The sequence below is a fragment of the Stigmatopora argus genome, chromosome 14 (assembly GCF_051989625.1).
Source record: "Stigmatopora argus isolate UIUO_Sarg chromosome 14, RoL_Sarg_1.0, whole genome shotgun sequence".
In the NCBI taxonomy this organism is placed as follows: domain Eukaryota; kingdom Metazoa; phylum Chordata; class Actinopteri; order Syngnathiformes; family Syngnathidae; genus Stigmatopora; species Stigmatopora argus.
Window position 1 is genome coordinate 17298210 of NC_135400.1, and position 27740 is coordinate 17325949.

At 40.8% G+C, this 27740-nt stretch overlaps 3 protein-coding genes across 8 annotated transcripts in view; 1 reads left to right on the plus strand and 2 right to left on the minus strand.

Annotated features, from left to right (window-relative positions):
• The window catches only part of LOC144087983 (MAPK regulated corepressor interacting protein 2-like), a 65703-nt gene that overhangs the window by 20481 nt on the left and 17482 nt on the right, over nucleotides 1-27740 (plus strand). For 4 of the 6 annotated variants that reach the window (XM_077618142.1, XM_077618144.1, XM_077618145.1 and 1 more), the window contains 3 exons: nucleotides 20165-20251; nucleotides 24203-24502; nucleotides 26857-27123. The gene's annotated coding sequence lies outside the window, so the exon portion shown is untranslated. Of the gene's footprint in view, nucleotides 1-11445; nucleotides 11533-14604; nucleotides 14623-20164; nucleotides 20252-24202; nucleotides 24503-26856; nucleotides 27124-27740 lie in introns of those variants that run through there. The other 2 variants (XM_077618146.1, XM_077618147.1) reach the window with 2 other exon arrangements.
• On the minus strand, nucleotides 365-22897 carry ppap2d (phosphatidic acid phosphatase type 2D). Its single transcript, XM_077618140.1, has 6 exons — nucleotides 22366-22897; nucleotides 7837-7994; nucleotides 6461-6747; nucleotides 6339-6396; nucleotides 2855-3031; nucleotides 365-1864 (listed from the first exon to the last, which is right to left on the minus strand). Exons 1-6 carry the CDS (start codon nucleotides 22553-22555, stop codon nucleotides 1760-1762), a joined length of 975 nt encoding a protein of 324 aa, XP_077474266.1. The 5' UTR covers nucleotides 22556-22897; the 3' UTR covers nucleotides 365-1759.
• LOC144087982 (tumor necrosis factor ligand superfamily member 6-like) lies at nucleotides 23999-27105 on the minus strand. The gene is made up of 4 exons (XM_077618141.1): nucleotides 26874-27105; nucleotides 25833-25866; nucleotides 25577-25651; nucleotides 23999-24492 (listed from the first exon to the last, which is right to left on the minus strand). Exons 1-4 carry the CDS (start codon nucleotides 27066-27068, stop codon nucleotides 24104-24106), a joined length of 693 nt encoding a protein of 230 aa, XP_077474267.1. The 5' UTR covers nucleotides 27069-27105; the 3' UTR covers nucleotides 23999-24103.

Here is a 27740-nt window from a genome sequence, read left to right on the forward strand (position 1 = left end):
ATAGGGCCCTGAACGTAGCTAAATGCCATTATATGTGTGTATGTATATATAAATATATAAATCTGGAAAACTGAATAATGTTTAAAGTAATGCACTATCAATTTAAATAATTCCCATCTAGTGAAAACAGTAGACAGCTAATCCATTTCAAGCTGTTAGATGTCCAATCCATTTTGACCAGGAGAGGCTGGCAGCTAATCATTAATGAGTAAAATAAGTGCAAAAAAATAACGCTGCAGTCAGTCTAAAGATCAATGTAGTCATTTTTTTAAAGCAACTGTCATCCAGGACTGTCAATGACAACCACCCAGTAAAAAAACAATAATATAGGAATGTGGCAGTGAGAAGGTAAAACAACCATAAGAACATTCAACATTCAGTTTATTGGTTTGGTATTTTTTTTTCCGAGTACAGTGGTTATTTGTGGCTTTCTGGCCTTCACAGACAAAACAAGCAATATGTGAAAACATAACAATAATAGCTTTCTGATCATCTATGGCTCAGTCTAGTTGTTACAACACATACAAAAAATCTCCGTACCTGATTGACATACATGGAAAGAAAACGCTGACAAATATCACACAAAAAAACTACTAACCCTCCTGAAATTTTGTGGTTTATACATTGACACACAACTATTTACATTCAATTGAAATAATTAGCATTTCACGGGAGAACCTTAACACGTAACCAAAAAATGACTCATAGGGCCACAATGAAACGGGGAAATAAAAAAAAAATGCTAAAAATAAAATAAAAAAATAATATTTCAAAAATAAAATTCTGCAAAAATAACGTCATGTTTCACAACAAGTCATTTTGACGATGGTCAAATGTTTATGTGCCATAATATCGACTTTCACTCCTTATGACGTTTATACTTAAGTAAAATTGGCGTACATTGTGTTTATACTTCGTTTATAATTTCACCCGAATATAATTTTTTTTTGTTATTCTATAATGTTATCCATTTTATATTAATACGTTTATTTTCAATGTGGCCCTAAAACCACTTTTGCTTGCCAAAAAAAATGAACAAACCCCACTGATTGTTCTCTTATTTTTGTTCTTTTTTAAACCTTTCGTGAAATAAACAATATGGATTATAATAATGACAACATTACGTTCAAGTGCTCCTAATAAAAGAGGGTTTCACACAAATCAAGGTGCAGCTCAGAGGCCAAGTCGTGGGGCAAAAAATTCTAAAAATTCAGTCTGCCTCTGAGACACAGTCAAAGTGGTTAGTACAGAAAACAAAAAATAAAATATCCTCATTTTTAGATAGCGTGGTCATTTAGTGGGAGGAGCCTGACGAGAGCAGTGGTGCGTCAGGCGGGTTAAAGAAGTCGAAGCCAGTGCTTGTTTGTCTCTTCACGCGGGAGGTCTGGCGGCGTCCATTCACGGCGGCCGAGCACCGGACGCCCGATCGGACGCCAAATGTCGGCTCGGACGGCTGAACGAGCGCCGCGGACAATAACGACCGTTTATCTATCAATATTAGCAGCTTCTAATAATCCTCTGGAAAAATATAGTACTTTTTTTAAACATCTTTTCTAACTTTAATATATAAAAAAATGTCACTATGACTACGCAGTTCTTCTGGGTGGACGGGTTTGACTTTGAGTCGAATGTGCTTCTCGTGTTCACTTGTGAGGGCGCATGGTCGCCACGTGACTGTGTTAAGATTGGACGCCGTCCACGTTTTTATCATCCGATGACGTTTTAGGACGTTCGAAGCGTGTCTCTGGTTAGCCGCGAGCTAACACACCGTCTGTTGGCTGGACAGAGGACTTTCGAGGGACATGCTCGTGGGAGACAGGTCCGGACGGGTGCAAGGCTTAAACATGGAGGAGATGTAAAAGGCCTGCAGGCAAAGATAGACGGAGAGAAACACACACAATGTCAATCGTCTGCCGTTTTGAAACGTGACCGGAGGTACGATAAAGAAGTGGGCACATCGTGAGTTTGTTGTTAAGAAAAAATCTCGGTTAAAATCGGTGTATTTTCTCGATTATAGTATTTTCTCGCATATAAGCCTTATTTGTCGCTCAAAAAATGATGACCTTATGGAGAAGCACTACCAATTTCGTCATGCGCAGTTTCTGGGTGTGATGACAAGTAGGCTTTTGTTGTTGTTGATGACGACAGGGCCTATGTCCGATTATTATTATTATTATTATGACTGAATCGAGGGTGCGGCTTATATGCACACAAAATTAGACTGCACGAAACGACATAACACAAGACAATGTGGCGGCCGATACGGTCATTTATTTCTAAATAGAGAAGATAAACAAATAAAATGCCCAACAAAATTAATATTAAACGTTTATGAATGACATTCAAGAAAAAACGTATCTTGCATAAAACTTAAAAAAACTTGCTTGTGCCTGAAATTGTAAAATTCAACGATTTTAAGGGTGTGGCTTATACGCAGAGGTGGCTAATATGCAAGAAAATATGGTAGGTGGCAATAAGTAGGAAATTGGGGGGTTATAAAGTATATAATTTGTCATGTGTAGTATTTTTATATATTTGTCAACATAAGTACATTTGTAAATTCATGACATGTTTATTAGACATGAAATCAATGCAATTAAAATGAAAAATAACTGAAATAAACTCTGTTACAGTCCCCAATATCAATTTTAAATTTGATTATTATTATTTTTCATCAATGGCAGCTCATGAGTTAAATCAGGGGTGTCCAAATCATTTTTTGTTCCACCCGATCCGGCGCAAACACTTAAACCAATCAGCTTTCCGACTCTAAATAGAAAAGAGGTGCGTATAGCCTTAAAAATGAATCTTATTGTTATTAAGCCCAAAATTAAAGTCTGTGAAATTGACTTACCACCCAGTAGGCAGTAAGCCCGCCTTGAATGAAGCCCGTGAGGACGTCGGTGGGGTGGTGGCGGTAATCCGAGATGCGACTCAACCCGGTGTAGATGGCGATCATCACCAGGATGAACTGCATAAGAGGGCGCAGCAGTCGGGCCCCCCGCCACGACAACCGAGCCTGCAGGTAAAACTATAGGGGGCAAAAAAATATAATAGTCAAGTCAGGACACAAAAATCCAACTTTTGATCGTCACATGATAATGTCAACGAGTCTCGACAACTGTTTTCTGTGGAATCATACGCCCTCAGCTGGAATCGTCCCTTTTTATTACGTCGTCGTTCTTAACTATGCAGAGGCAGACCGTTGCAGAAATTATTTTTAGGGATCAATTTCAATAGTTATTGATCTGTGCAAGTCTTGATCATTTATTTTAAGATTGAGTTTGATTTATTTAATATGTGACAGCACATATTAATGAACATATTTATATTCATGTTAATGAACATATATATATATATATATATATATATATATATATATATATATATATATATATATATATATATATATATATATATATATGTATATGTAAATATGAAAGATTGCAGCCGAGGGCTAATTTCATTCTTTAGTTCCTTGTGTGGGTTGAAGATAAACCATGACACATCCTCGGCTCACTTAAAATGGTTTTAGACAGCGTTGGGATGGCAATTTTGTTTTTCTAATAATCTAGCCAGGCTTTAAGACGATTGGCCAAGAAGTTCAGAGACGGGAGTTGACGTATGCTAATTGCTATTGAGTTCCAGGTATGAAGAAAGAATGTGCTTTGGCTAATTTAGCACTCTTTTTGACGGGAACTACACAGTCACCTCTAGAGCCAGCCCTTGTTGAGATGTTGGAATTTTTTGGTACAAAATCTTGTAGTGGAGGAGGAGCTTTGTGCCGGAAGATTTTGTAAACTAAAGTGGCATCTGCATATTTAAAACTATTGTTCCAGTTCAGGCGTTTGTGTGTTTTTCAAAAATATCTGACAGCGGTGGTGCGTTTTTGGCTTTCTGTCCATCATTCAATTGGTGTGTAAGAAGTTGTGGTAGTGGAACTTGAACCCCAATTCCTTCTTTTGTTGATCCTCACCTCCTGTACAAGCGCTGGTGAGAATTGGGTCACTTTTTTGGCCCATACAAAGAGCAAGCTTTACGAGGTGTCTGAATGTCTAAATGAGATCAACAAGCACAGAGAGAACATGCCCCGCATTCCTGACCACTAAAAAACAGGTGTCACTTTCCCTGGCCAACACGTAAGTAGCTAGCTGACCATACTTCAAACCATTAGTACCAACTCGGACATGAACATTCTTGTACAATTCCCCAAGAGTCCAATAGTTTGTATTCACATTTCTTCTTGGGGGGTGTAGCCTGTTTTGGGGCGCTGCTATTTTCACACCTGAACTATGTCACTTTAGTCTCGGAAAAGCTACGTACACTTCCTCGATTGCCCAGTAGGTAGCCTTTTTTATTTTTTATTATTCAAAGTATTGACATGAGTGTAAGGAAAAAGGGAATACAGTAATACCTTGACATACGAGTGTACTAATATACGAGAAATTTGACATACGAGGAAAATTCCGAGCATTTTTGCCCTGAGATACGATACAAATTTGACATGCGAGCATACGATGCGGCCGCTAGGTGGTCCTTTTCAAGCTATATTCATGACGAGAGGGAGGGGCTTCTAATATGGATAAAGAAGAAACAGTTAGCGAAATCTGCGAGGACTTGAAAGTAAAACAAACAGCTGAGAAAGGGGGTGCTTCAGACCTTTAAATCGAGTCTTGGCTAGATCGATAACTTTAAAAAACGAACTGGGATACACTTGGTTGTGAGGTAAGGGGGAGTAGCTAGTTCCAACTCGAAAGTCACGGCGGAATATATTAACAGCTTTGGCTCGGTTATAGCACAAGGTTACATCCATTTTTAAGTGTGTATAGTAAGCAAAGTTCATTTAAGTTCAATTTAATGTTTGTTATGTTACGTGGTGGCATAAAAGTGTAGCAAAGTCTCTCTCCTCCGCCAAAGGTAAGAACTCTATACAATACTGTACACAATAATGCCACATTTTATTGTAGATCATAACCACTAGATAGCTATTTGTTACTTTGTGAGCGTAGGTGGTGAATTACAACAATTAAATACATGTTTTATCCTATTTTAGTTGTTTTTTTTCAGAGGGTGGGAACGGATTCATTTGTATTTAGTTATTTTGTCTGGGAAAATTGGATTTGAGCTACGTGTAAATTGACATACACGCTCGGTCCCGCTCATATCTCAAGGTATTATTGTATTGATATTGCTGGAATAATAAGAATGCACTTTTGCCTCACTGTAACTAACTGTCATATCTATCGCACGATGCAATCATGGCCGGTGGGCACTGCAGTGAGAACTAGATGAAAAGATGGGGGGGGGGGATGTGAGCAAGCGGGTGTCTGGCGCCGAAAGAAGCCTGTCCATCTCTCAGCGGGCGTATTCAGTCCGTGACCCCGCCCCTCCTTTGTGAACGAAGCCCACAACAAGGCCTTCTCTGTCCGCGTAGGCGCTTCATCTATTCATGTTCCCCGTGGAAAAAAAGTATTCCGCATTCAAGCCCCTCTCCGTGTCTCACAGCCTCACTGGCTTTTCTTGCTAAAAAGCGGGTTGCGTTTTGAGACATATGTCTTTGTTCATGTCAATGAACATTACGTATACGTAAATATGGAAGATTGTAGCCGAGGGCTAATTTCCTTCTTTAGTTCCTTGTGTAGGTTGAAGATAAACCATGACGCACGGTTTTAGACAGTGTTGTATGGCAATTTAGTTTTTTTAATAACCTAGCCAGGCTTTAAGGTGATTGGTCAAGAGGTTCAGAGACGGGAGTTCACGTGTGGTAATTGGTGTTTAGTTCCAGGTATGAACTGAGAAGGTGCTTTGGCTAATTTAGCACTCTTTATGAAGGGAACTACACAGTCACCTCTAGAGCCAGCCCTTGTTAATGTCTTGGAATTGTTGGTACAAAATCTTGCAGTGGAGGAGGAGCTTTGTGTTGGAAGATTTTGTAGACTAAGGTGGCATCTTCATATTTAACAGGATTGACCCAGTTGGGCCGTTTGTGATTTTTAATATCTGACAGTGGTGATGCGTTTTTGGTTTTCTGTCCAATACTTTCAGATCTTGCTTATAAACGGGTTTCAATTGGTTTTCGTGTTGTCTTGCAGGCCGATGACTAACTTTTTAGGCAGTAAGTCAAGTGTGATATGATCATTGTGTCAAAATACAGTTTTGCTGACTCAGGACTTATATTGTTTTTCGAATGAACCTAAAATTGGACAAATTTAATTTAATTCTATTGTGTTTTTATCTGTCGTTTTAATCCCTGAAAAAAGAGTTTCATGGCTTGTATTTTTAGTCACCGACCCATCGCCGGTGCCCCCGAAATGCATAAAATGGTCCCTTTTACTTACTGCTAGATAAAGCATGGTGTACATGGCGAAGGAGGCGTGGCCGGAAAAGAAGGACTTCCTGAAAGAGGAGATCAATAACGTCAGACACGTTTCGTCCGAGTTGACGCGCCCCGCGCACTTACCTGGCCTCCTCCACCATCTTGTAGACGGGCTGCCGGCAGTTGACCTGGGACACGTAGCTGCCCGGCGTGCAGTTGATGGACGCGTAAGTGATATTGCAGACGGACAGGAAGTTAGGTCGCAGGCGTCCCACGCTCAGCTTGGCCATGTTGGTGAGCGACTGACCCACGCAGCAACCAAACAGGAAGCTGCCCAGCTCTTTGTACAGGCAGGATACGTAGCGGTTGGCGACAAAGGCCCTCGAGCGTACGTTGCGGAAACGGACCCGGTAGCATTCGCCCAGTGCGATCTGAAGAAAGAATCAATGAAGGGAGGGGTAGACGCCATTGTTCTGGATAGTACGGATACACGAGACATGACAATATTTCCCTCTGACTCTTGGTTATCCATTTTGATGAATCATTATGGCAAATTCTGTGTTACGGTAGATCTTTTTTCAACTTCTCTTACAGTCCAGGGGTGTCAAACTGATTTTTTTTGTTGCGGGCCACGTCGTAATTTTAATTTCATCCAGAGGGCTGTTATGTTTTCCAACTAGGCCGCCAAAATTCATCAATTAATGAATTGACAGCTTTTACGATCGTGCAGATCGATAGATCATTAGTAAGAAAATCTTCTGGTTGGGCCTCTTAATCGCAAATATTTTCTTGTAGTGGATTTTTTTTACATTTATTTACTTTTTTTTTTAATCAGAAAAGAGGGCATATATTAAATCTATCATGTCTTAACCATTTGATGTTTATTTAAGAAAGAAAAAGAGTAAATATTGCGTTTTAAAAAATATTTACAGCGAAAAATCATAGGGGAAAGAGGAAACATCTTGGATATATTTAGGTTTTTTTTTTTAACCGGTTTAAAAGATCTCAATCAAAAGCCCAAAATATTCCGTTTGTTACGGATCTAATGCTTTTTGAACTAAGAACAACACAAAAAGAAAGAAATACCATTTAATCGGATTTGAAAAATTGCAATTATTGATTTTAAAAAGGGGAAAAACAAAATATTCCCTACACATCTATAATCTTCATTTGAATTTAATCATTAAACAGAAAGTCGGCACTCATGATTTACTTTCTCGGGCCGCACAAAATGATGTCTGCAAGACTAAATCATGTGTATTGATTGACTTTGTCTCTAGCTAAAATAACATTTCTGTCTCAACTATCAAAGTCAGTCCTTTTGGTGTAACAGATAAATTGATCCATTGTAGAAGCCCTAGCTAGTAGACATACTAAATCTCCAAAGGAAATTCTAACAATACCGTGAAACCCGTCAAAAATGAGTTTGACACCTCTGTTCTACTGACGCTACGTTCACTCCATTGGAAGGATTTTTTTGTCCAGATTTCCTGCAAAAGTGCTTGAAATTGTTGTCTTACGGTGAGGCCGGTGATGGCAATTCCGCCAGCGATGAGCAGCCCATCCGGGATAGCCTCTCTCTCCACGTACGGGTACGTTATGCTGGCGTCCCCGCAGAAGAACCCTCGTCTGTACGGTTTCACCGCCTTCAGCTCGCACGCAAAGAATGGGATGGAGGCTGATGACATGGGGCAAAGGAAAGGAGGCAAAAGAACAAAAAATAAGTGAGATGGCTTTCTGTGATCACGGAGAAGACCATGCGGCGATAACGACATCAAACAACATGAAAATGAAGAAACGTGATGGCTGTCCGTCAACATGTTATCGCCGGAGCGGGCATTCCTGCTTTGACCCAAAAAGCTGGTGAGATGAAAGACAGGTCGGAGATGAGGAAAGAAGGGAAGAACATATTCAAGGACAGGTTAGGATTGTCCTTATACAGTGGTACCTCGAGATAGGAGCTTAATGCGTTCTGGGACTCGTATGTCGATTTATTCGTAACTCAAATGAACGTTTCCCATAGAAATGAACTAAAAACAAATACATTTGTTCTAACCCTCTGAAAAAACACCCAAAACAGGATATTGGATTGGAAAAACATTTTGATTTGTTCTAATTCCCCATCTATTAACAAAGTAACAAATAACTAATGGTTTAATAGTACTAAAATGTGTTTAATAGTACTAAAATTAGAGAGGGGGGGGGCTTTTTGCACGGCAACGTGCTCGTAACATAACATAGACAAATTGAAATGAACTTGGATGACGATGCAGACACACTCAAAAATAAGTTGAATCGAACCTTACACTAAACTTAATTCTAATTTTGTTTGACATTTTGATACCTTTCTTCTTGTTGGTTGGCTCTATTGGCCCCGCCTCCACCCTGACTTTCAGATGCAACCTATCTTGGGTTGTTTGCTTTTGTCTTCCCTTCAATATATTCCCAAAATGAAGCACACAAATGTCCTCACAATAGTATAACGCACGACCACTTGCTAACGAAAAGTAGTATATACTCCTCTCGTATTAGCGAACAAGCTCCGCCATTCGCACTGATTAACGGGAAGAAAAAAAACATGCAAAAAAAAACGTCTGCTGTATGCTCGTATTATCAAAATTTAGCTCGTATCTCTAGATAAATATTTCCCCGAAATTTTACTCGTATCTCAAACTGCTCGTATGTCGGGGCACTCGTATGTCGAGGTACCACTGCATATGACTAGGGTTATTTATGTATTCTACCAGCTCCAGTCATTTACATTTCTTCAGTTGTCATGCCTCAGGTCAAAGAGTAACAACCACAAAGGGTGTGGCAATATGTTGAAATAGTCACATATATATCGGAACACTGTGTTTCCCTAAAGATGATTGATATGGCAATATCGCAAATCCCGTCACATGGCCAAGTGCCATTTGGGATCCAGCTTTACGTCCTCCGTCATTCATTTAAGCAACACTTGTTATCAGGGGTCAAGGTCTTGCTGAGCCAATCAGCAAACAAACCTCAGCGGCGAAAGTTCACCAGTAACCACGTAAGCAATGTCACTCCGCCTGATCGAAAGTGTACTGTTACACTGCGTTCTATTGTTTTTTTCATACGTGTTTGTTCATAAAAGAGAAAAAAAGCCCTTTGTCATTCTGCCTAGTACAAGAACAAAAGCAGGGGACTAATCATTAACTTCTCCCTGCCTAAAAAAATTCTTTCCCAATACTCTCACGGCCTATCCTTGTCCTCGTCCAACGCCGTCACAAAGCAAAACTGGGACTTATAAAATCAGGATCCGTCTCCGTTTACATTTCTCCTCTCCAATTCACCTGGAGACACACCTTTCTTGCTCTTTGAGGTTCAGTGAACTGATAAAACCAGGGTAATCATCAGCTGCTCTCAGTTTTATCTGCATGGAAAAAAACGCTAACGTGGGGCAAGACTTCACCGATGCGATGACGTGGCCAATCAGATGCCTTTGAATACCAGAGATCGGATCGGGCTGGCTTTTGCCTACGTGAAAGCCAACTGTGACATCTCGAAGAAAGACAGGAAACGTCTAAATGAGGAATCTCCTCATACGCACTGCTCAGATTCTGGTTTCACAACCCGCATGGGGACTCTGACATGGTTTCTGTAACACAAACAGGTTCAAGTTGCATGCAGGTGCAGGGTTTTATGATAACATTCTGATAACGCTTCCTTGGGCGGAGGCCTACACGTTGTATATTGCTTGTATTGTGAATATTTATAGTCGCTTGCCATTGTTCCCAGGAGATACATTTTTATTAACGACGCATTGTGATCTTTTTTGGGAAACAAACATCCTCTGAGAGGATTTCCTGCTTCCTTGTCCGGGGTTATTTTAGCTTGTTGGAAACCTGAAGTAGGTAGCAGATCAACTTAGAAAAGCAATGGAAACCCAATATTAATTAAAAAAAATAGACATTTGGTGCTAGTACAGTGGTACCTCGAGACGCGAGCTTAATTCGTTCCAGGACTGAGCTCGTATGTCGATTTACTCGTAACTCAAATGAACGTTTCCCATAGAAATGAACTCAAAATAAATAAATTCGTTCCAACCCTCCAAAAAAAAACACCAAAAACAGGATATTGGATTGGAAAAACATTATTTGTTCTTAAATGTCCTCACAATAAGATTTACGCACGACCACTTGCCAACGAGAAGTAGTATACTCCTCTCGTATTAGCGATCGAGCTCCGCCATTCTGCACTGACTAACAGGGGGAAAAAATTTCACGTATCTCAAGATAAATATTTGCCCGAAATTTTACTTGTATCTCAAATTGCTTGTATGTTGGGGCACTCGTATGTGGAGGTACCACTGTACATCTTGTTTTATTCGCCTTGTGTTCATAACTTAACTAACTAAAATGACTGACGAGGATGAAGGGTTTGTCCATTTGGGTCTCTTTTATTTTTCAAATATTGCGTAAAATCTTACTAAAGCTTGGATTTAACTCACTGGTTGCCATTGATGCTGATAGACATTAGTGATATCCCGATCCAAAACTATATATCAATATCAATTACTGGTTACATTATATTTGCATTATTTTGGACAAAAAAAATCTGATTATCAGATCCGTATCGGCAAAACACGTATTGAGAAAAATCGGAAGGCGAAAAGTCTGTATTCGGGTAATACACGGACCACAGTTGTTCTAAAAATGAATTCTTCTTTTCCATTGACCTCGAAGTAACTTTGGCATTTTGCCAACAAAATGAAAAGATAAGTAACATTCCTCCCGTCCTACCGGCTTTAACGTTTTTTTTGTGTTTTTAATTAACGGCTGCTGTTGACGACAAAAGTCGTTTAATGGGTTTCGACTGGGTGGAGCTGGCAGCGATCTCGATCATTCAAACGGCCACTTTCCCTGGAGCAGCTTTTCAAAAGTCAGGCCTCATCAGTCACAATCTGACTTTGTCTTTGTATCGCCTATCAAGGTAGACAAAACAAAAGCCTTCAACCAAGGACAACCAGAAGAAGAAGAAAAAAAACAGCCATCCTTTGCCTAAAACACACTCCCACAATCTACTTCCCGCCTGCCTTAACGTAGCCTTGGGGTGAATAACTTCACTTCCTGGAGAAGTGACACGATCCGAATCTAATTTCTTCCCGAACTGGCTCTTAAAAGATCCAGACGTTCGCTTCTTTCAAAGCAACTGACTCAGAGCGAGCGCACTCCGTACGGGAACACATCAAGGTAACTCGCAACAGTAGTTGAGGAGCGAAAAAAAATTTTTTTGCAAGAACAGCTGTAGCCTGTTGCGCACAAGCTCGTGTGGCGCCGCTCGTAATGACGTTGCCGGGGATTATCGGGCTCGCGAATCATAAATTACGCCACTTGGCAATGCAAATCCCGCCTTGTTTTTCATCCTCTGGCTCCGTTTGACACAAAACACACGGCTGAGAACCGAGTTGGAACATTTTGGCGAGCTAGCAAAGAGGCCCCGGCTAGGTCGGACCACCCCAGAAGGGTTTTAGTACGCCGCTCCATTTATGCATATTTGTAAACTAGCCATCTAACGCACTTGACGGGACATTTATGTGCCTTCTGCTTCAGTCAAATGGGGAAAAATATAGTTTGGGTCGTCGTGTATCAACTGGAAGGAAACAGTTTTGACAACGCTTTAGGCCAGGGGTAGGGAATCTATGGCTTGGGAGCCACATATGGCTCTTTTGATGGGTGCATATGGCTCTCCGCTAACCTGTGAGGTAAACTATGAAAACTGCTGGTGAGAAAGCGCTGGAATAGGAGCGTTATGTTGGTATTATGGCATTGACACTACGACAATATCTTTTTTTTCATTACACTCTTCGGCATGGAGATTGATTAGCAACAATGTAACAATGTTGTCAAAAGAATTCAGAGACTTTTTGTACTTTAAAAATGGTGAAGTGACTAAAAAAGGCACACATTTTCATATATGTTGGGGTTTAAATTTGGAGCATGGCTCTCAAGGATTAACATTTTAAAAATATGAATTGTTCATGGCTCTTTCCATCAAAAAGGTTCCCGACCCCTGCTTTAGGCTAATTGTGCTGCTCATCTAGGTTGGTTCACCTGCATAGGAAATTGTCGAGGGCTGTGAAAATGATGAGCAATTGTTTCAGTATTCCGTCTTTCATTTAGATAAACATCTTGTTTGGTTTTGTGGTGGAACGTTTGCTCGTTGGGGTTCGTTAGCTTGTCACTACGTTGGTGCCGGTGGATTGATTATGTTTGTTTGCATCTTTGTGTGTGTTTGTGTTGAGTCTAACTTGAGGTGCAGGGCTATTCTTCAAGTTGAGGTAGGGTGGTGTTTACAGAGCGGGTCCCAGCAGAGCCCTGGATCCGTGACCCTGGCATTCCAGGACCGCTCTAATCGCCTCCGTCTGGTCTTCCCTCGCTCTTGTTCAAACCCATCTTTTCCGATAGCGCCGCGGCCCGCCCTCGTTTGTCAATCATTTGCCCGAAAGCTTGGACTAATGACTGGATTCCAAACCAGGCCGTAAACCTTCTGTGTGAATCTCGCTCATTTTTGCCCTCCTGTTTTTCAACCGGGGCCTCTTTTTTTTTTTTTTTTTGCTGTTGGTTGTTGTTGTTCTCCCAGTGAGCTCATTCCAAGCTGTGCTCATAGATGTGTAAATTAGAACCAGAAGACTTTCTCGGAGTCAGGCACACATCCTTTCTGCTCTCATTCCTTTTGCTCTCTCCCCTCCGTTCTAGCCATTCCGACCCAAAGCATTTCTGCCTTGGAGTGGCCAGCAATTAGTCTGGACCGACCCTGTAAACCGATCCATTCCTGCCTTCGGGGTCCGCTTTGCTCGACCCGCCTACGGCCAGGTGTTTCAAGTTTTTTTTTCTCACAGCTGCCCAACACGTTCTGCCAGGGTCTCCAGATGGTTCGGGACTTGTTGTGATAACAGTTTTTCGTTTTTTTATAAAGGAGTTGTAAAAAGTTCGAGGTTGACCGTGACACCGTCTACGAACGCTGAGTAAACTAGCACTGTAGCGAAGGTTGGCCGCCGAAAACTTTGGAGCGCTTTGCTCTAGTGATCTTTGGATCCGGGCCATGGGCGCCATTAGGACGCAAACTACAAGTAATGGCAGGCCGGAGGCTGTGAAGCGAGATCCTACTCCGTCCGGTCAGCATTTCAGGGTTCCCATTAGACATCCAGATGTATCAATATCCCTCAAGAGGTTCGCGATCTGACTGTAACTGCAGTGTTTAGGCTGTGATGGAAAGCCCGTCCATCACATTTCAATCCGTGCGAGAGAAAGTTGACCCGTTAGACTGTAGGATTTTGGAGAGGACAACTAGATCGGTTGTACGGAAATGGGTGTGTTTGTTTGTTGGATTAACTCGATTTGCGAATCATACGACACTTGAGCTCATGTGTGTCATTTTACAGGATAACATTTAACATACCTGGCAACCTCGGCCCCTTATTAATGATTGCAATTCCCCTTATTAAGTGACAAGAACCCGTAAAAATGCAACATAGCACATATTTACTCACATAGGGCGCACGTAAAAGTCTAAAATTTTCTCCAAAGTGGACGGGGTGACCAATCCGTATGCATTAAATTCAAGATTCTGTAGATGGCGCCGTGTGACGCTGACAGCTTGACTGTCTGGGTAGATTGCTTGCTGACGTGCTATATTTATAATGTGAAAAGGGGGTGTAGGCATATCATTCTTGAAGCATGACAATATTAGCAGTCCACGATGACGTTTTCGTCCGCGACCAGTGACCGAGACCATCTGGATTGGAGCCCAAATGGGGAAAACCAGATCGGTTTCACAAAAAACGACTTAAAAAACCCGTACAAAAGTTGTTATACGACGTACACAATTTGAAATGATCAAAAACCGTATGAAATACAGGAAAAGGTATAAGTTGACACGTATGATTTAACCTAGTCAGCAGACTAAATTGCCATTGAATAATCATTTTTCAATGCCATGTCAGTTTTAGGGTGGTGAGATCAGGCCTCAAAGGCGACGTTTTCCACATCAAACCCATCCAAGCCTGACTTTTAATATTCCACTGGGGGGCCCAGTCTCACTTGAACGGCGACGGGCTTTCCCCAAACTGTTCCTCGTAAGTTAGACATTTTCTTGACGTTCCATTGGGAGAGAGAGGCCAACCCTTGCACCATCACCCTCGCCCCATTCCGCCAGTACCAGTGCGGACATATTTCTCGCAGATGCTTCTGTAAAACCCCCCTCCCACCCACCCACATTTCACCGAGGCTCTTCCTGGAGGCCCGTTCTGGAGTTCAGGGCATGCGTGGTGTGCTCCAAAGGTATCTGTCTGATTTTTTATTTTTTTTTGCACAACCTGTCACTCTGGTATGTACTTTGGAAACTTTAAAGCAGGTCTGTGGTGGCTTTGGTATTGGTAAGGTAAAGTCTGACCGGCTGCGATATGAAAGCGAGGCAGGGTTGCGGTTAAGACTGCTTGGGGGGGTATGGAGGGGGGTCTTACTTAGCATGATTGTGGTGGGAAATATGAAACAAATTGAGGGCTGTTTTGTCTGCTCGCCTTGGTTTACAGAAGAAATGGGCGGTTAAGACAATGTGTTTCAGGATGTTGGTGAGAAGACAAAGATCATCAAGTGTGTCAATACGATGTCACTTTAAATGTTCTTTTTTCAAGCAGCAAACTTAAAGCCGCTCGTGAGCTTTCATTTACACAGAAATGTGATAGTCATCACCACAGACATACCGAATTTACCCTGATATGCCTCTTTTTGAGCCCTCCAAAATCTTTTAACAAGACTTTTGAAAGTCCATTTGAGTGAAAACAGGCTGCTTAAGTGTGCAGAAAATGTAGCGTTAAAAGAAATGCCGCGCCGTCGCAATTAAGTTCCACATCAATCTCAGTCATTTGAAAAGCTCCTCGAACAAAATTATATACATTCTACATTCATGGACAAATCACTGGAGTCAATTCACTAAGTGGTGAAGTAAAAGTAAGTCATTAGTGGAAAAAAAAGGCACATTAACACCAAAGGCGAATAGTGGAAAAGGATAATCATCCCTGTGACTCATAGGTAAAACACGGCTATTGCTAAACAAAAGATGATATCCTTATGGATAAGCTTGAGTCATACTCAAGTAGACATCTTAATGCTTCATAAATCAAGTTTTCCAACAAACAAGCCCAAGCCATTTCCTCATTACACCTATTAGCATTGGCTGCTAAAATCACGCTATCATATAAAATCTCTTTTGGAATCATGTTCTTTTCTTTCCATCCCCTGAACCACTGTCAATTTTGTATTCCGACTCATCACACTATAAAGTCACTTTGTCTCAACTAGTATTTTCCATTGGGAATTACGCCTTCGCTTTCGACTATGCAGAGGCACGCCGTTACATTCATTAGTTTTATGACCTCATTTCAACAGTTATAAATCCGCGTGAGTCATAATAATATATTTTTGAATACTCTTTGACAAGATTTCATCATTAAATAAGTGGTCGTGTGACTTAAAGGAAACTTTGCGCCAGCATAAGATTGCCGATGCCTCACTTAAAGTGCATGTTAAGCTACATCTTTTAACATCCAATCAAAATCACAAAAACCTCCAATAATAATAGATTTTTTAATACTCTGACAAGATTTCATCATTAAATAAGTGTGCTCGTGTTGCTTCAAGGAAACTTTGCATTAGCATAAGATTGCAGATGCCTCACTTAAAGTGCATGTTAAGCTACATCTTTTAACATCCAATCAAAATTACAAAAGCCTCCAAACTTTCTTCACCTCGTTATTCTTTTGCCCTTCACCTCACCGATAATTGCGACAATTCCGAGCCAACTCCAACGAGCGTGCAACTAAAAGCAAAGCAAGTTTATCCTATCGAGCGATGCTAATGCAGCGACGCGGCGGCGCTGCATTAAAACATTGAGTGCCGAGAACTTGCTGAAACCGTTCTTCCGTTGGCTAATTATCTGACTCCCACATTTCTAACGGCACGCCCTTTCTTAACCGTAGAAATGATGCCAAGTTAAATTTGTCAACAAACAATGCGCACATGGCAGCTGACACATTTACACTTTTTCAACTACACACACACATTCACGAGACCATTTAATATTCTCCGGTCTTTACGCCTTGACATGTCGTTACGTGCTTTCGCTCGGTGTGCCAAAAGAATTGGAATCCTACTTGCATAAATCTACCACCCTCCCAATGCGCACACATATACACACACACACACTTACACAAATTTAACTACTCGCATGAACTCACTCTTAAAATTTCACTTTTATGATGAGGGGCGAAGGGGGAAATGGGTCAAAACGCGGGGAAAAGGGAGTGGTAAATGATCGGAATTTTTTACTGGATACCACCCGCTCTGTTTTTATTTCATTTTATTTTTTTTAGGTGACATCTACAATGACACACGTTTCACACGGGATGAACAAAAGTGACAGAAAATGTTATGAGATGTTGTAAGTGGAGACGGAAAGAAAACGTTTTGAGAAACTCCCTTTTGGTGTGGCTTGGAAAAAAATATGTTTGGTGAGCCATGGTGAAGTACAGCTTGTTTTCATCATTTATTATAACACTATAAAAAAAATGGACACGCTGCATATTCGGCTTCAAAGTTTTCTGTTGTAAAACAACTCGTTTGATTTAAAAAATGCTATCGTTTACAACCAGGTGTTTCCAAACTACTAAATCACGACACTAAATGCCATACACAAATAAATACATTCACAAATCCACCATAATGTAGCATTTTAAACATAATACCAAAATAAATGCGGTTAAAATATGTATACTTTTTATCCTTCTAGCGAGAAGAGAAAGAAAAGCCTGGCAGCCCGCCAGGCGTGTAAAGCGCTAGGGAAAATCCTGTTATACTCTTATTTAAAAATAATAATAAATAAATTAGCTTATTGTACTTTTGCGCTTGGTTGATGTAAAGAAATTCAGTGGGTAGATTTGATATAACATTCAACAGTTGGAAGGATTTCTTCTTCTGTAACGAGTAAGACTGTGTCGTCAATGTAAATAGCCTTTATTTTGAAAGCAACGCCAGTGCGTCAGCCTTTAAAAAATGTACCTTAAATAAATCAACATGTCAATCTCCACAATTGGGGATTCCAGTGTCTTAATTAGGCCGATGACAGCCTAAAAACCACAAGCCAACGAGCTGTTTAGTTTGTCAGGATCCGTCCCAGGACACAAATGCCCGATTCGTCGTGACCTCTGCGTGGCAGAACATCACAAGTGTAGCTGCAGGGCTTGACCTTGTTAGGTCAAGCCTCCGTCACCCCACTCGCAGCAGGAATGCACGCACGCTCATAAACAGCTAAGGAAAACACATTCTGCGTCTTAGTACATGCGATTGACTTTTATAGGCCTGAACTAGCCAGTGAGCTAAAACCTGAAAATAAATAGCATATTTTCTCGCATACAGGCCGTATTTCCGACCCCAAAAAAACTACTGAATCAAGGGTACGGCTTATATTCGCATATATTTGACATGGACGAAACCCCATAACGCAAGACAATGCGGCCGATACGGTCATTTGTTTCAAAATAGAGAAAAGATAAACAGATAAAACGCAAAACAAAATTTATTTTGACGTCGATGAATGAAATTCAAGGAAAGAAACTTGCATATAACGTGAAAAAACTCAATTGTGGCCGCCATCTTACCTAGGAATGACAAACTAGACCGCTACGGAGACACTTCCTGGTTGTACTGCTCACATGACTTCCTTTTTGAATGTGTCTACGTGCAGGCAACAGCCTTTAGGAATGTCGAATTATAAATCGATTTATACAGTATTTCCGAAACACCACGTGCGATGATTTTTCTTTAAAAAAAAATCCCTTCAAAGTAACACAGTGGTACTCCCTATTAAAACCATGAATATGGAGATGAAAATTGTAAATCGGGGCGTCTTATACGAGGGAAATTGCAAAATTCAATGATTTTAAGGCAATTAAGGCTTATACGCGGAGGCGGCTAATATGCGACAAAATACCGTAAGCCCATTGTAAAAACCCAATTTTTTTCACAAACCGGTTCCTCTCAAAACGACGTGTTTTTTTCTTCTCTGGATTTAGGATATCGCTAGTCAATATTCCTTCCCATAGTGAGACCGGTAAAAAAAAATTGGGAGCCTTGTGGAATCTCTCTTGAGCCGATCACATCAGCGATGCCCCGGGGTGAAATTCCACGGCTACAGTCGTCAATGAGCCCCTTCACCCAATGAATTTGCCCGTCTGCTGATGGCATTTTTCGCAGGCAAATTGTGTTAGTCAGAGATAAGCTAATTTGGTCACAAGAAGGAAGAAGGAGCCAATTCATGGCCAGTCAGCCTCGCCATTCACTGTCCAATGCCCTCAGATGAGTCAAGGTCAGGCCACTGCTGATAAGCGGAAGAACGCAGACGGATGGACGGGATGCGCAGAAGACTGCTTCAGATCCTCGCTAATATGAGTTGGAGTTTGAGTTATTTAATAAGGGACAGCACATCTTAATGAACTTATTCATATTCATGTTAATGAACATATATGTAAGATTGTAGTCGAAGGCTAATTTCCATCTTTAGTCCCTTGTGTAGGTTGACGATAAATGAGGACACATACTAGACCCGGACTCTTGCAAGGGATGCATTTTTATTTTCTCTTTGATATTTAGGCTAATTGGGACCTAACAAAGAATTATATTTTTACATGATGTAGTCTCTGAGAAAAATGATATCCACATAAGTGGACTTCAGGCTCTTGTAGTACAACATTTAACATTGTAGTCTTGTGACAACCAAAAATGTGATGCCAGGTCCTAGGAGGTTAAAACAGTGTTGTGATCCCAATTTTGTTCGTATAACAGGTGAAGATTTGTCTCGAGTATGATTTATTTAATAAGGGGCAGCACATATTAATGAACATATGTATGTATATTCATGATAACGAACATATGAATACGTAAATATGTAAGATTGTAGCTGAGAGCTCATTTCCATCTTTAGTCCCTTGTGTAGGTTGAAGATAAATCATGACACATACTAGACGCACATAGCACAGTTTTAGACAGCGTTGTGATCGCAATTTTGTTTTTCTAATAACCTAGTCAGGCTTTAAGATGATTGGCCAAGAGGTTCAGAGATGGGAGTTGACGTATGCTAATTGCTATTGAGTTCCAGGTATGAAGAAAGTAGGTGCTTTGGCTAATTTAGCACTTTTTGAAGGGAACTACACAGTCACCTCTAGAGCCGGCCAAAGTTGATCTGTTGGAATTTTTTGGTACAAAATCTAGTGGAGGAGGAGCTTTGTGTTGGAAGATTTTGTAAACTATGTCATATATGATATATGATCTAGCCCTTTCACGCTTCAACACGAGGCGAATAGAACATTAGCTATTTTTAATAACCTAGCAAACAAATGTAATTATTTTTTTCTTTTAAAAACAACAGCGACCACCGTCCAGGATAAAAATGATACTTCCTTCCGAAAAGTAACGCCTTCTGTCATCCTCCCCGGACCAGGAAGTAGCCTTACTACCCAACAGCTGTCCAAACAAATGCTTGGAAATTTCTAGCGAAAAAGGCGCAAAAAAACCCAACTGAACCTCCATGCATAACTTGCATGTTTTTGGAATGTGGGTGGAAACTGGACGACATGGGGAGAACCTACACACTCCAGACAGGAAGGGTGGGAGGACAGAATTGAACCCAAAACTTCAGAACTGGGAAGCAGGAACCCACGCCATCGCATTGACGCATTCTCGTTTTGAAAACCTCTTGTTTGTATCGCACTTGTATCTCAAATCACAAAAACATCTGACATCCATTGTTTGGTTTTGTTTTGTTTTCCAGATGGAGGCTGAAAATGACTCAGGGGTGCATGATCTCGGCTCAGGGAGGAGGATATAAGTGGCTTGAAGAGGATGTACACTAAAAGCGGTACGGCACTCATGGGGGGTGACGGTGCCAGTTTCCTCAGTCGTGTTGACTGATGTTCACCACTTCCTAAATTATTATAACACTATCAAAAAAATGGACACGTTGCATATTCGGCTTGAAAGTTTGCGGTTGTAAAACAATTCATTTGACTTAAAAATGCTATCGTTTACGACCAGATGTTTCCAAACTACTAAATCACGACACTAAATGCCATACACAAATAAATACATTCACAAATCCACCATAATGCATCATTTTAAACATAACACTAAAATAAATGCGGTTAAAAAATGCATACTTTTTATCCTTCTAGCGAGAAGAGAAAGAAAAGCCTGGCAGCCCGCCAGGCGTGTAAAACGCTGGGGGAAATCCTGTTATACTCTTATTTAAAAAAAATAAATAAATAAATTAGCTTATTGTACTTTTGCGCTTGGTTGATGTAAACATTTTCAGTGGGTAGATTTGATATAACATTCAACAGTTTGACGGATTTCTTCATTTGACTGCTGTAACGAGTAAGACTGTGTCGTCAATGTAAATAGCCTTTATTTTGAAAGCAACGCCAGTGCGTCAGCCGTAGGTGATTCCAAACTACTAAATCACGACACCAAATACCATACGAATACATTAACAAATCCACCAATGCAGCATTTTAAGCATAACACCAAAATAAATGCGTTTAAAATAGGCATACTTTTTATATTTCTAGCATGGCTAATCCACCTATTGTGGAAAAGATACAGCCTTTATAAAAACAAAAAAGTCCTGTCTTTCCCTTTAAAATTCATTCTTTAGGTTCTACTAAATTCTGCTTATTTCGATACAACACAAGTTTTTACACACAAATTCAATCTTTTTAAAGGGTTATAAAAAGTCATTATTAAGACTCGCATAGATCCGTAACTATTGAAATTGTATCCGAAATCATTTTTTGGAACGGTTCGCCTCTGCATAAGTGAAAGCGATGACGTCATTGAAGACGAGGATTCCGCCATGACGCAATGGAAATTGGGACTCGTTGATTTTTATCGTGCGACATTGGATGTAACTCTGGTTTGTCTATCACTGTCAATTGTTACGTTAACCTCTTAGATCTTATTTTTCCGGAAAAGTTGATTTTATTAAAAGCTAATGACCGCAACTTACTAAACGCGTCGTATCGCCGACGTTAAATAACTGATTTTTTTTAATAACTTAACCGCCAAACGTCAAATCCTACCCGTCCGTCTGCCTAGGCAGGTTCAACTTCTCTCAACGTTCATAATTACTTATATGAAAATAGGTCACGTGCCTACATATAATATTGTTTTTCTTTTAGCAGCACCATCTTTTGGACTCCGCCCCCAAACATAACACACATGTGTTTCATTTAAAACGGCAACTCGATCTGTCACGTCTGGAAATATCAAACTCGGAATACTGGCCGGATGCCCGTACAGTCAATAAATTTAAAAACGCAGGCATAAACATCTTATTTTTTTAAATTTTTATAGACAATTGTAACTCCAATTGAATTTTGATTGACACTTGGTCATCAAGTTCACAAAACTTACTCCAAATATTCTAACCTGACATAATTGCAAAAGCAAAAAGTCGACTCTTTAACTCGCCGCCTGCCATTAACGTCCAATTCCTTTAAACTGGGAGGACTGGGAGTGAATGCTCAGTGTTTTTTTAAAGTGATAATTAGTTGTCATATTGACTTTGTATTATTTAGCGTCCGCATGCTGAAAAGAGGCTGTTTGTTGATATCATAATGCGAGCGAGGCTTCCAGCTGAGCGCTGTAAATTATATTGGCGGACATCCACATTGAGCGTGCCCAAGCTCGCCAATGTTTTCATCCCAATTCCCACGTTCTTCTCCCGGGAACTTTGGGGGTGAGGAGGGGTCAGTTACCATGGGAACAGATGAATTCCAGGGACAAGTGTGCATCCAGGACCATTCTTCCCACCCTCCCGTTTCCCAATGGGAACACTTTCATTTGGGCTATTGAGAAAGGGAAACAAGCAGCCAACTTTTCCCAAAGGGAGAGAATTCGCCCCCCTCCAAAAGACCCCCGCCACCGCCCCCCCATTCAAGTGCGACTCAAAGCAATCAACGGGCGAATCCTTACCGATAAACAGACATATTAGATCCAAGGCGACGAGCATTTTCCTCTTGCTGCAGATGGAACTGTCCTCTTTCTCCATCTCGGGTTTGCTGAGGAAATGCTTTCCAGCCCCGTTCTCCTTCCCCTCCGCGGCCCCGTCGCTGTCACTCAGCCGGGGAAGCGCGCTGCTCCCGTGGGCATTAAACTTTTGCATGCTCGCCCACCACCACCACCCCGCAAAAAAAAAGTCGATCGGATGGCTTCACGGCAGCGGATCGACGTCCGTTGAGAGAAGGCTTTCTCTCCACTATTTTTTTGGGCTCAGTCCGTCTGCCGATGCCAGAAATCCATGTTTTGGAAGGATTCGTTATGACAGCGGGAATCCGGCGAAAACAAGCCGCTCGCCGGTGCTTGTGCGGCGGGCATCCGGCGGGACACCGTGCCGGCGAAGAGAGCTGGAAGCGGGCGGTAGAGCCGATGCGGTGGAGCTCGTTCTCATCCCCGACTTTTCGAAGGCGTCCTTCACAGAGCCTCGGTCACGTTTGTGTCAAAGTAGTCGGAGGGAAAACTTTTTTTCACCCCCTCGCCCCCCAACGTTAACTTTCAAAGTAAAGTCGCGCTTCCGTTTGCTGTCAGGGCGACGTGGTTTACTTTCGTGGATGTACGTTTCAGCTTCCTGTTAGCTTAGCGCCGACTTTACTCATTGACTGACGTCCCAGAGTTGCTTTAAAAAGAAACTTTTTATTTACCTACGGTGACTTTCTGAACACTGAAACTAAACGCCAAAGTGTTAGTTTATAAATGAACTCAATGGCACTGAAACGTGCTTTTTTTCAACACTAGTATCCCAATTAAAACCGGCTTTGATGGCAGTGAACGAGTTAATTTCGATTACTGCCTGAAGAACAAATCAATATGTCACGATGAATCTGGGGCTGACGTGTTCGATCCCCCTCTGAACAACAACACGCATGACATTGACTGATCTACCCTCACCAAATGTAGACACTTCATTCGGTACAACTGCTTTATAAGAGGGAAAACCTTCATAAATATGTTTATAATAGATGAATATGTGTTAGGCAAACTGCAGAAGCTCGCCCATAAACTCACTTTTTACAGACACCAAACAATAACTATTACTAGAGGCAATATGAATTGAATTACCCTATAAGAAATTATAGTTAACCATTATATCCTCCGTTGTATTCCACTGAGTACCGAACTCATTAAACCTATTCTTTGAGTTAGTTTTTAAACAGCGTTTCACTGTGTTTTAGTTTATTAGTGTGTGATTTGGTCTCCTAACATCGTTAAGAATATTTTTCTGTACTGCAGCACCACCATGCGTTCAGAAGTAGTAGTACAACATTATCACTGAATTCTGTAAACGATTTACCCAAATAATCCCTGGCAAAAAAAAATTTTGAGACCCCCTGTTCTATATTAAAAAATAAAAATTCATGCATGATTGGGTTAAAGACCACCCACCTCACTTCAGTGGGGTAAACTGCCACAAGATGGCGCTAAAGGAACATTTCTATCTGAGACTTTTGTTGTCTTGAGCACAATAACAGCAATAAGGTTAAAAAAATTAAAAAATGGTGAACTCAATTGTTTCAATTGAAAGTGATAGACAAACAAAAGGACCTTTTTAAAATCAACTGTTTTTATTTAAATTGACCACATAGTAACGATGCCATATTTCCATTCACAACACTCCAACTAAGGTTTTGACACCTGTCAATGAAAATATCACCGTTCAAATCATGAACGCCCCAAAGACATTTTCATACGGAATGACTCGCACAATTTTGGACGGGTCGCTGACTTTGACAAAAATGGCGTCGTCTTTGTGCAGGGTGAAAACGGCGCCCAGGAAGGAGTTGCAGACATCCCCGCGTTTATCCAATGAGGAATATTTTCTGGCCTCCAGGAGGGTGACGGTGCCGCCGGGGTGCCTGCGGGTGCGCATCATGACCGAATGACGGAAGCCCCCGCCCACGTAAAAGGACACCTTGGAGTAGACGAAGTAGAAGCCCTCCCTGCGGACCAGCAGACTTTTGTCGTTGGAGTCCATCCCGCGGACGAGCGGGTTGCCTTTGCGGCTCCAACTGAGCACCCCGTTGCCGTGGATGGCGTCTTTCACGTCTAAAGAAAGGTAAGTCTTTCATATTGGCGTCTATAAAGTCTCCCAAATTCCACGATACAATTCCAGGGGTCTCACACCGGTCTTCCAAGGTTGTCAGTTGGGGTACAGGTTTTCACTCGACATATAAGAGGACCCCGTTTGACCAATCTGGTGTCTTACAATTGTTTTTTGGACTATAAATCGCTCCAGCCGAAGAATTTCCAATGAAGGGGGGGACTGATACTTTTGACATTTTTGAAGGGCCATTTTTTTCTATTTCTGAAACCGAGAAAAAAAAACATAAGTTAAATCAGGGGTAGGGAACCTATGGCTCGGGAGCCACATGTGGCTCTTTTGATGGGTGCATATGGCTCTGAGCTAAAATATGGAAACTGTGGTGAGAGAGCCGAGTCCCGAACGCACCAATAGGAACGTCATGTCGGCACTGTGGCATTGATTTTTTTAAATTGGAGTCTTCTGCATCCATTCTCTCATTGATACTCATTGATATTCATTGATTAGCAACAGCGTAACAATGTTGTCAAAAGAATTCAGAGACTATGTACTTTAAAAGGAGCAAAATGACTAAAAAAAATCGCATTTTCATGTATTTTGACTTTTAAATTGTGAGTATGGCTCTCAAGGAATAATATTTGAAAATAGGAATTGTTTTTGGCTCTCTCTTTCTAAAAGGTCCCTGACCCCTGAGTTAAATTAACAATAGTGGATTGGAGAACAATGGGTTAAATAGGCATCTGTTAACATTACAGTGACTATAACACGTGACTAAAACAACATAATGTCTCAGAGAAGAAAGAAAAAAAAGTCGCACTTTAGTATTAGTTGCACGCTCAGCTGAACTATGAAGAAAGAATGCGATTTATAGCCGTCCAAAAAATACACTAATCATTTGATTGGACTCGAGGGTTGATTATTTTTGGAAGAAACCTCATTGGTTAAACTGTCTGCGCGAGATCGGTTGGAACGAACAAAGACCTGGAAGCGGTTTGAGACCCCTGCTTCAGACCACCGGTCTAAACCTGTGGCGAACACCTATTCTAGTTCGTTTTTTTATAGCCTCTTGGAAGCACTTGTGCAACTCACCCATCAGCCGTGCGACTGGTTTGAAAAGCGGTGCGTAGGGAGTGGAAGTGTGAGCTGATGCATTTTTTTCTGTCGCTGCAGAAACAAGAGAAACATTTCTAGCGGAAATACGCGCCCATTTAAATGCCAGGAATTTGGCATTTTTCAGTCTCTGTCAAAACGCTCAAATAGAAAATTGTGAATATAAACTCCAACATTGACATCAAGTTTTATCCTTCCATCAAACGAGGGCTGCCAAATTGTTTCAAATGCGTACCTGTGCCCAGCTTTGAGAACGAGAACGATGCTGCCTGCAATGCAAAGGGAAAATGTCACACAATTTTAGACGAACGGTCGCTGCCAAACCTCGCAGTCAACATTGATTGGACATCAACCGCCTTCAATGAGTTTGTGCTTAATGTACAATTTAAAAACCTAACTTTTTTTCACTTGATCCTGGTCATCTATTTAAGAAAAAAAAGTGGAAGGAATTCATGTTGACTCTTGCATTCTTTGATTTTTATCATTTTGGGGAACAAAGTTTGGACACCCCCGCTTTAAAATGTGAAAATCAAATGAGCTGAAATTGCCACTTTCCCGTAAACCAAAACCAATTGATACGTGTGAGAAGTGAATGGGGTCGGAAATGCTACCCCCCATCCCCCCCCCCAGGAAATGCTGACTTGCATTCGTATGATACTTGTGTTATGATATAACTGTAACAATAACACAAGGCTAACTTTGTCTTTGTAAGCGAATTTGATATGAAACTTGGTGAACCGCACTTCAACATATCATATTGTTTTATTAGTCATAATGAGGTGACAAAAACTCAGTACACTAACTAAAGAAATACAAAACATTTCAATTTGTAAATAATTTATATTTTTCATTGACTAGGAATGCGAACTCCAAATAATAACATAAACAAAAATGAATGAATTAACTTTACCGGTAATTGATGACCTGAAATAGTTTTCATGTTATTTTTCCAAATCATTTCTTTGAAAATAAAAATATATTTAGTGTCCATAATAATAAACATTTACAAAATACCACTATTATATTCAAGTGTAAAAAATAGTGTTTTTATTCATTTACCAAATTTCAATAAAAGTAGCACAATGAAAACATCAGTGATTTAAAAATAAAATCTATCAGATGTAAATACTTTTTCCCAAAAATGTGCAACAGAAAAGAAAATATTCAATAGTAAAATGAAAAGTCAATTTTAGAAAAAAACAACCTTTTCTCGCTGTCTGTTTGAATAATTATTTTTTTCTTCTTCCCCAATTATACAGAGTGAAAAGCAGGTTACCTGCACGGGTTGACGCGAGTGAAGGAAGAAGATGAGCACCGCTTCCAAGATGAAAGCACACAAAGCCACGCTCACCAACATGTAAAGAAAGCTCTGAGGGCACGGCCTCCGCCCCCCGTCTCTGACCCCGACCCTGGACCCTCGGGGGGCCCCAGCCCGGCTGTCCACCACGTACACGGACGATGGCTGCCTCATATCCGCCCTAGAGACAAACTCTTCTGAGCTCCAAACTCTGGTGGTCTTATTTATGGTGAGTTACTGCCAGCAACATGCTGCGGTTAGTATGCTAAAACGTCACTGACTGTGCTTTTGACACTTTAAGTGCCACCAAGGTGGAAAGGTGCTACATTCTTTCCTCTATTATTGCGAATTCACTTCTTTGCAATTTTTTTTCTGCTATTAATTAAAAGTATAATATTCCTATTTTTTTGTGAAAATCCACGCTCTTGCTACTACTAGGACTCAGCACTAAATTTTTGTTTTTTAAAAAGGTAGTAATAATAGGGGTGACCCAACTTCATGATTTGTCGATTATCGCGGCCATGTCTGATCTACATTAACCGCGATATTCGAGGGATTACTGTACATACACGTCTAAGTCCGTTTAACCTTACACAATATTTGATTATTGATTTTAAAGTCTTTCGTCATTTTTCAGGACCGTTAGCTTGTTGTAGTCGACTATTGTGTTGACACTTTAGCTGTAGCACATTTAAAATTATTGGCTCCCCTAGTCTTCACTCATTTGCAGGTATTATTTTGCTGCATCTTCAGGTACTTTTGGGGTATTTTTAAGTGCTAACATACTTCATTCACTTTGCAGTAATTTTGCATTGCATGAAATTAAAATAACCCCAAAACAGAGCC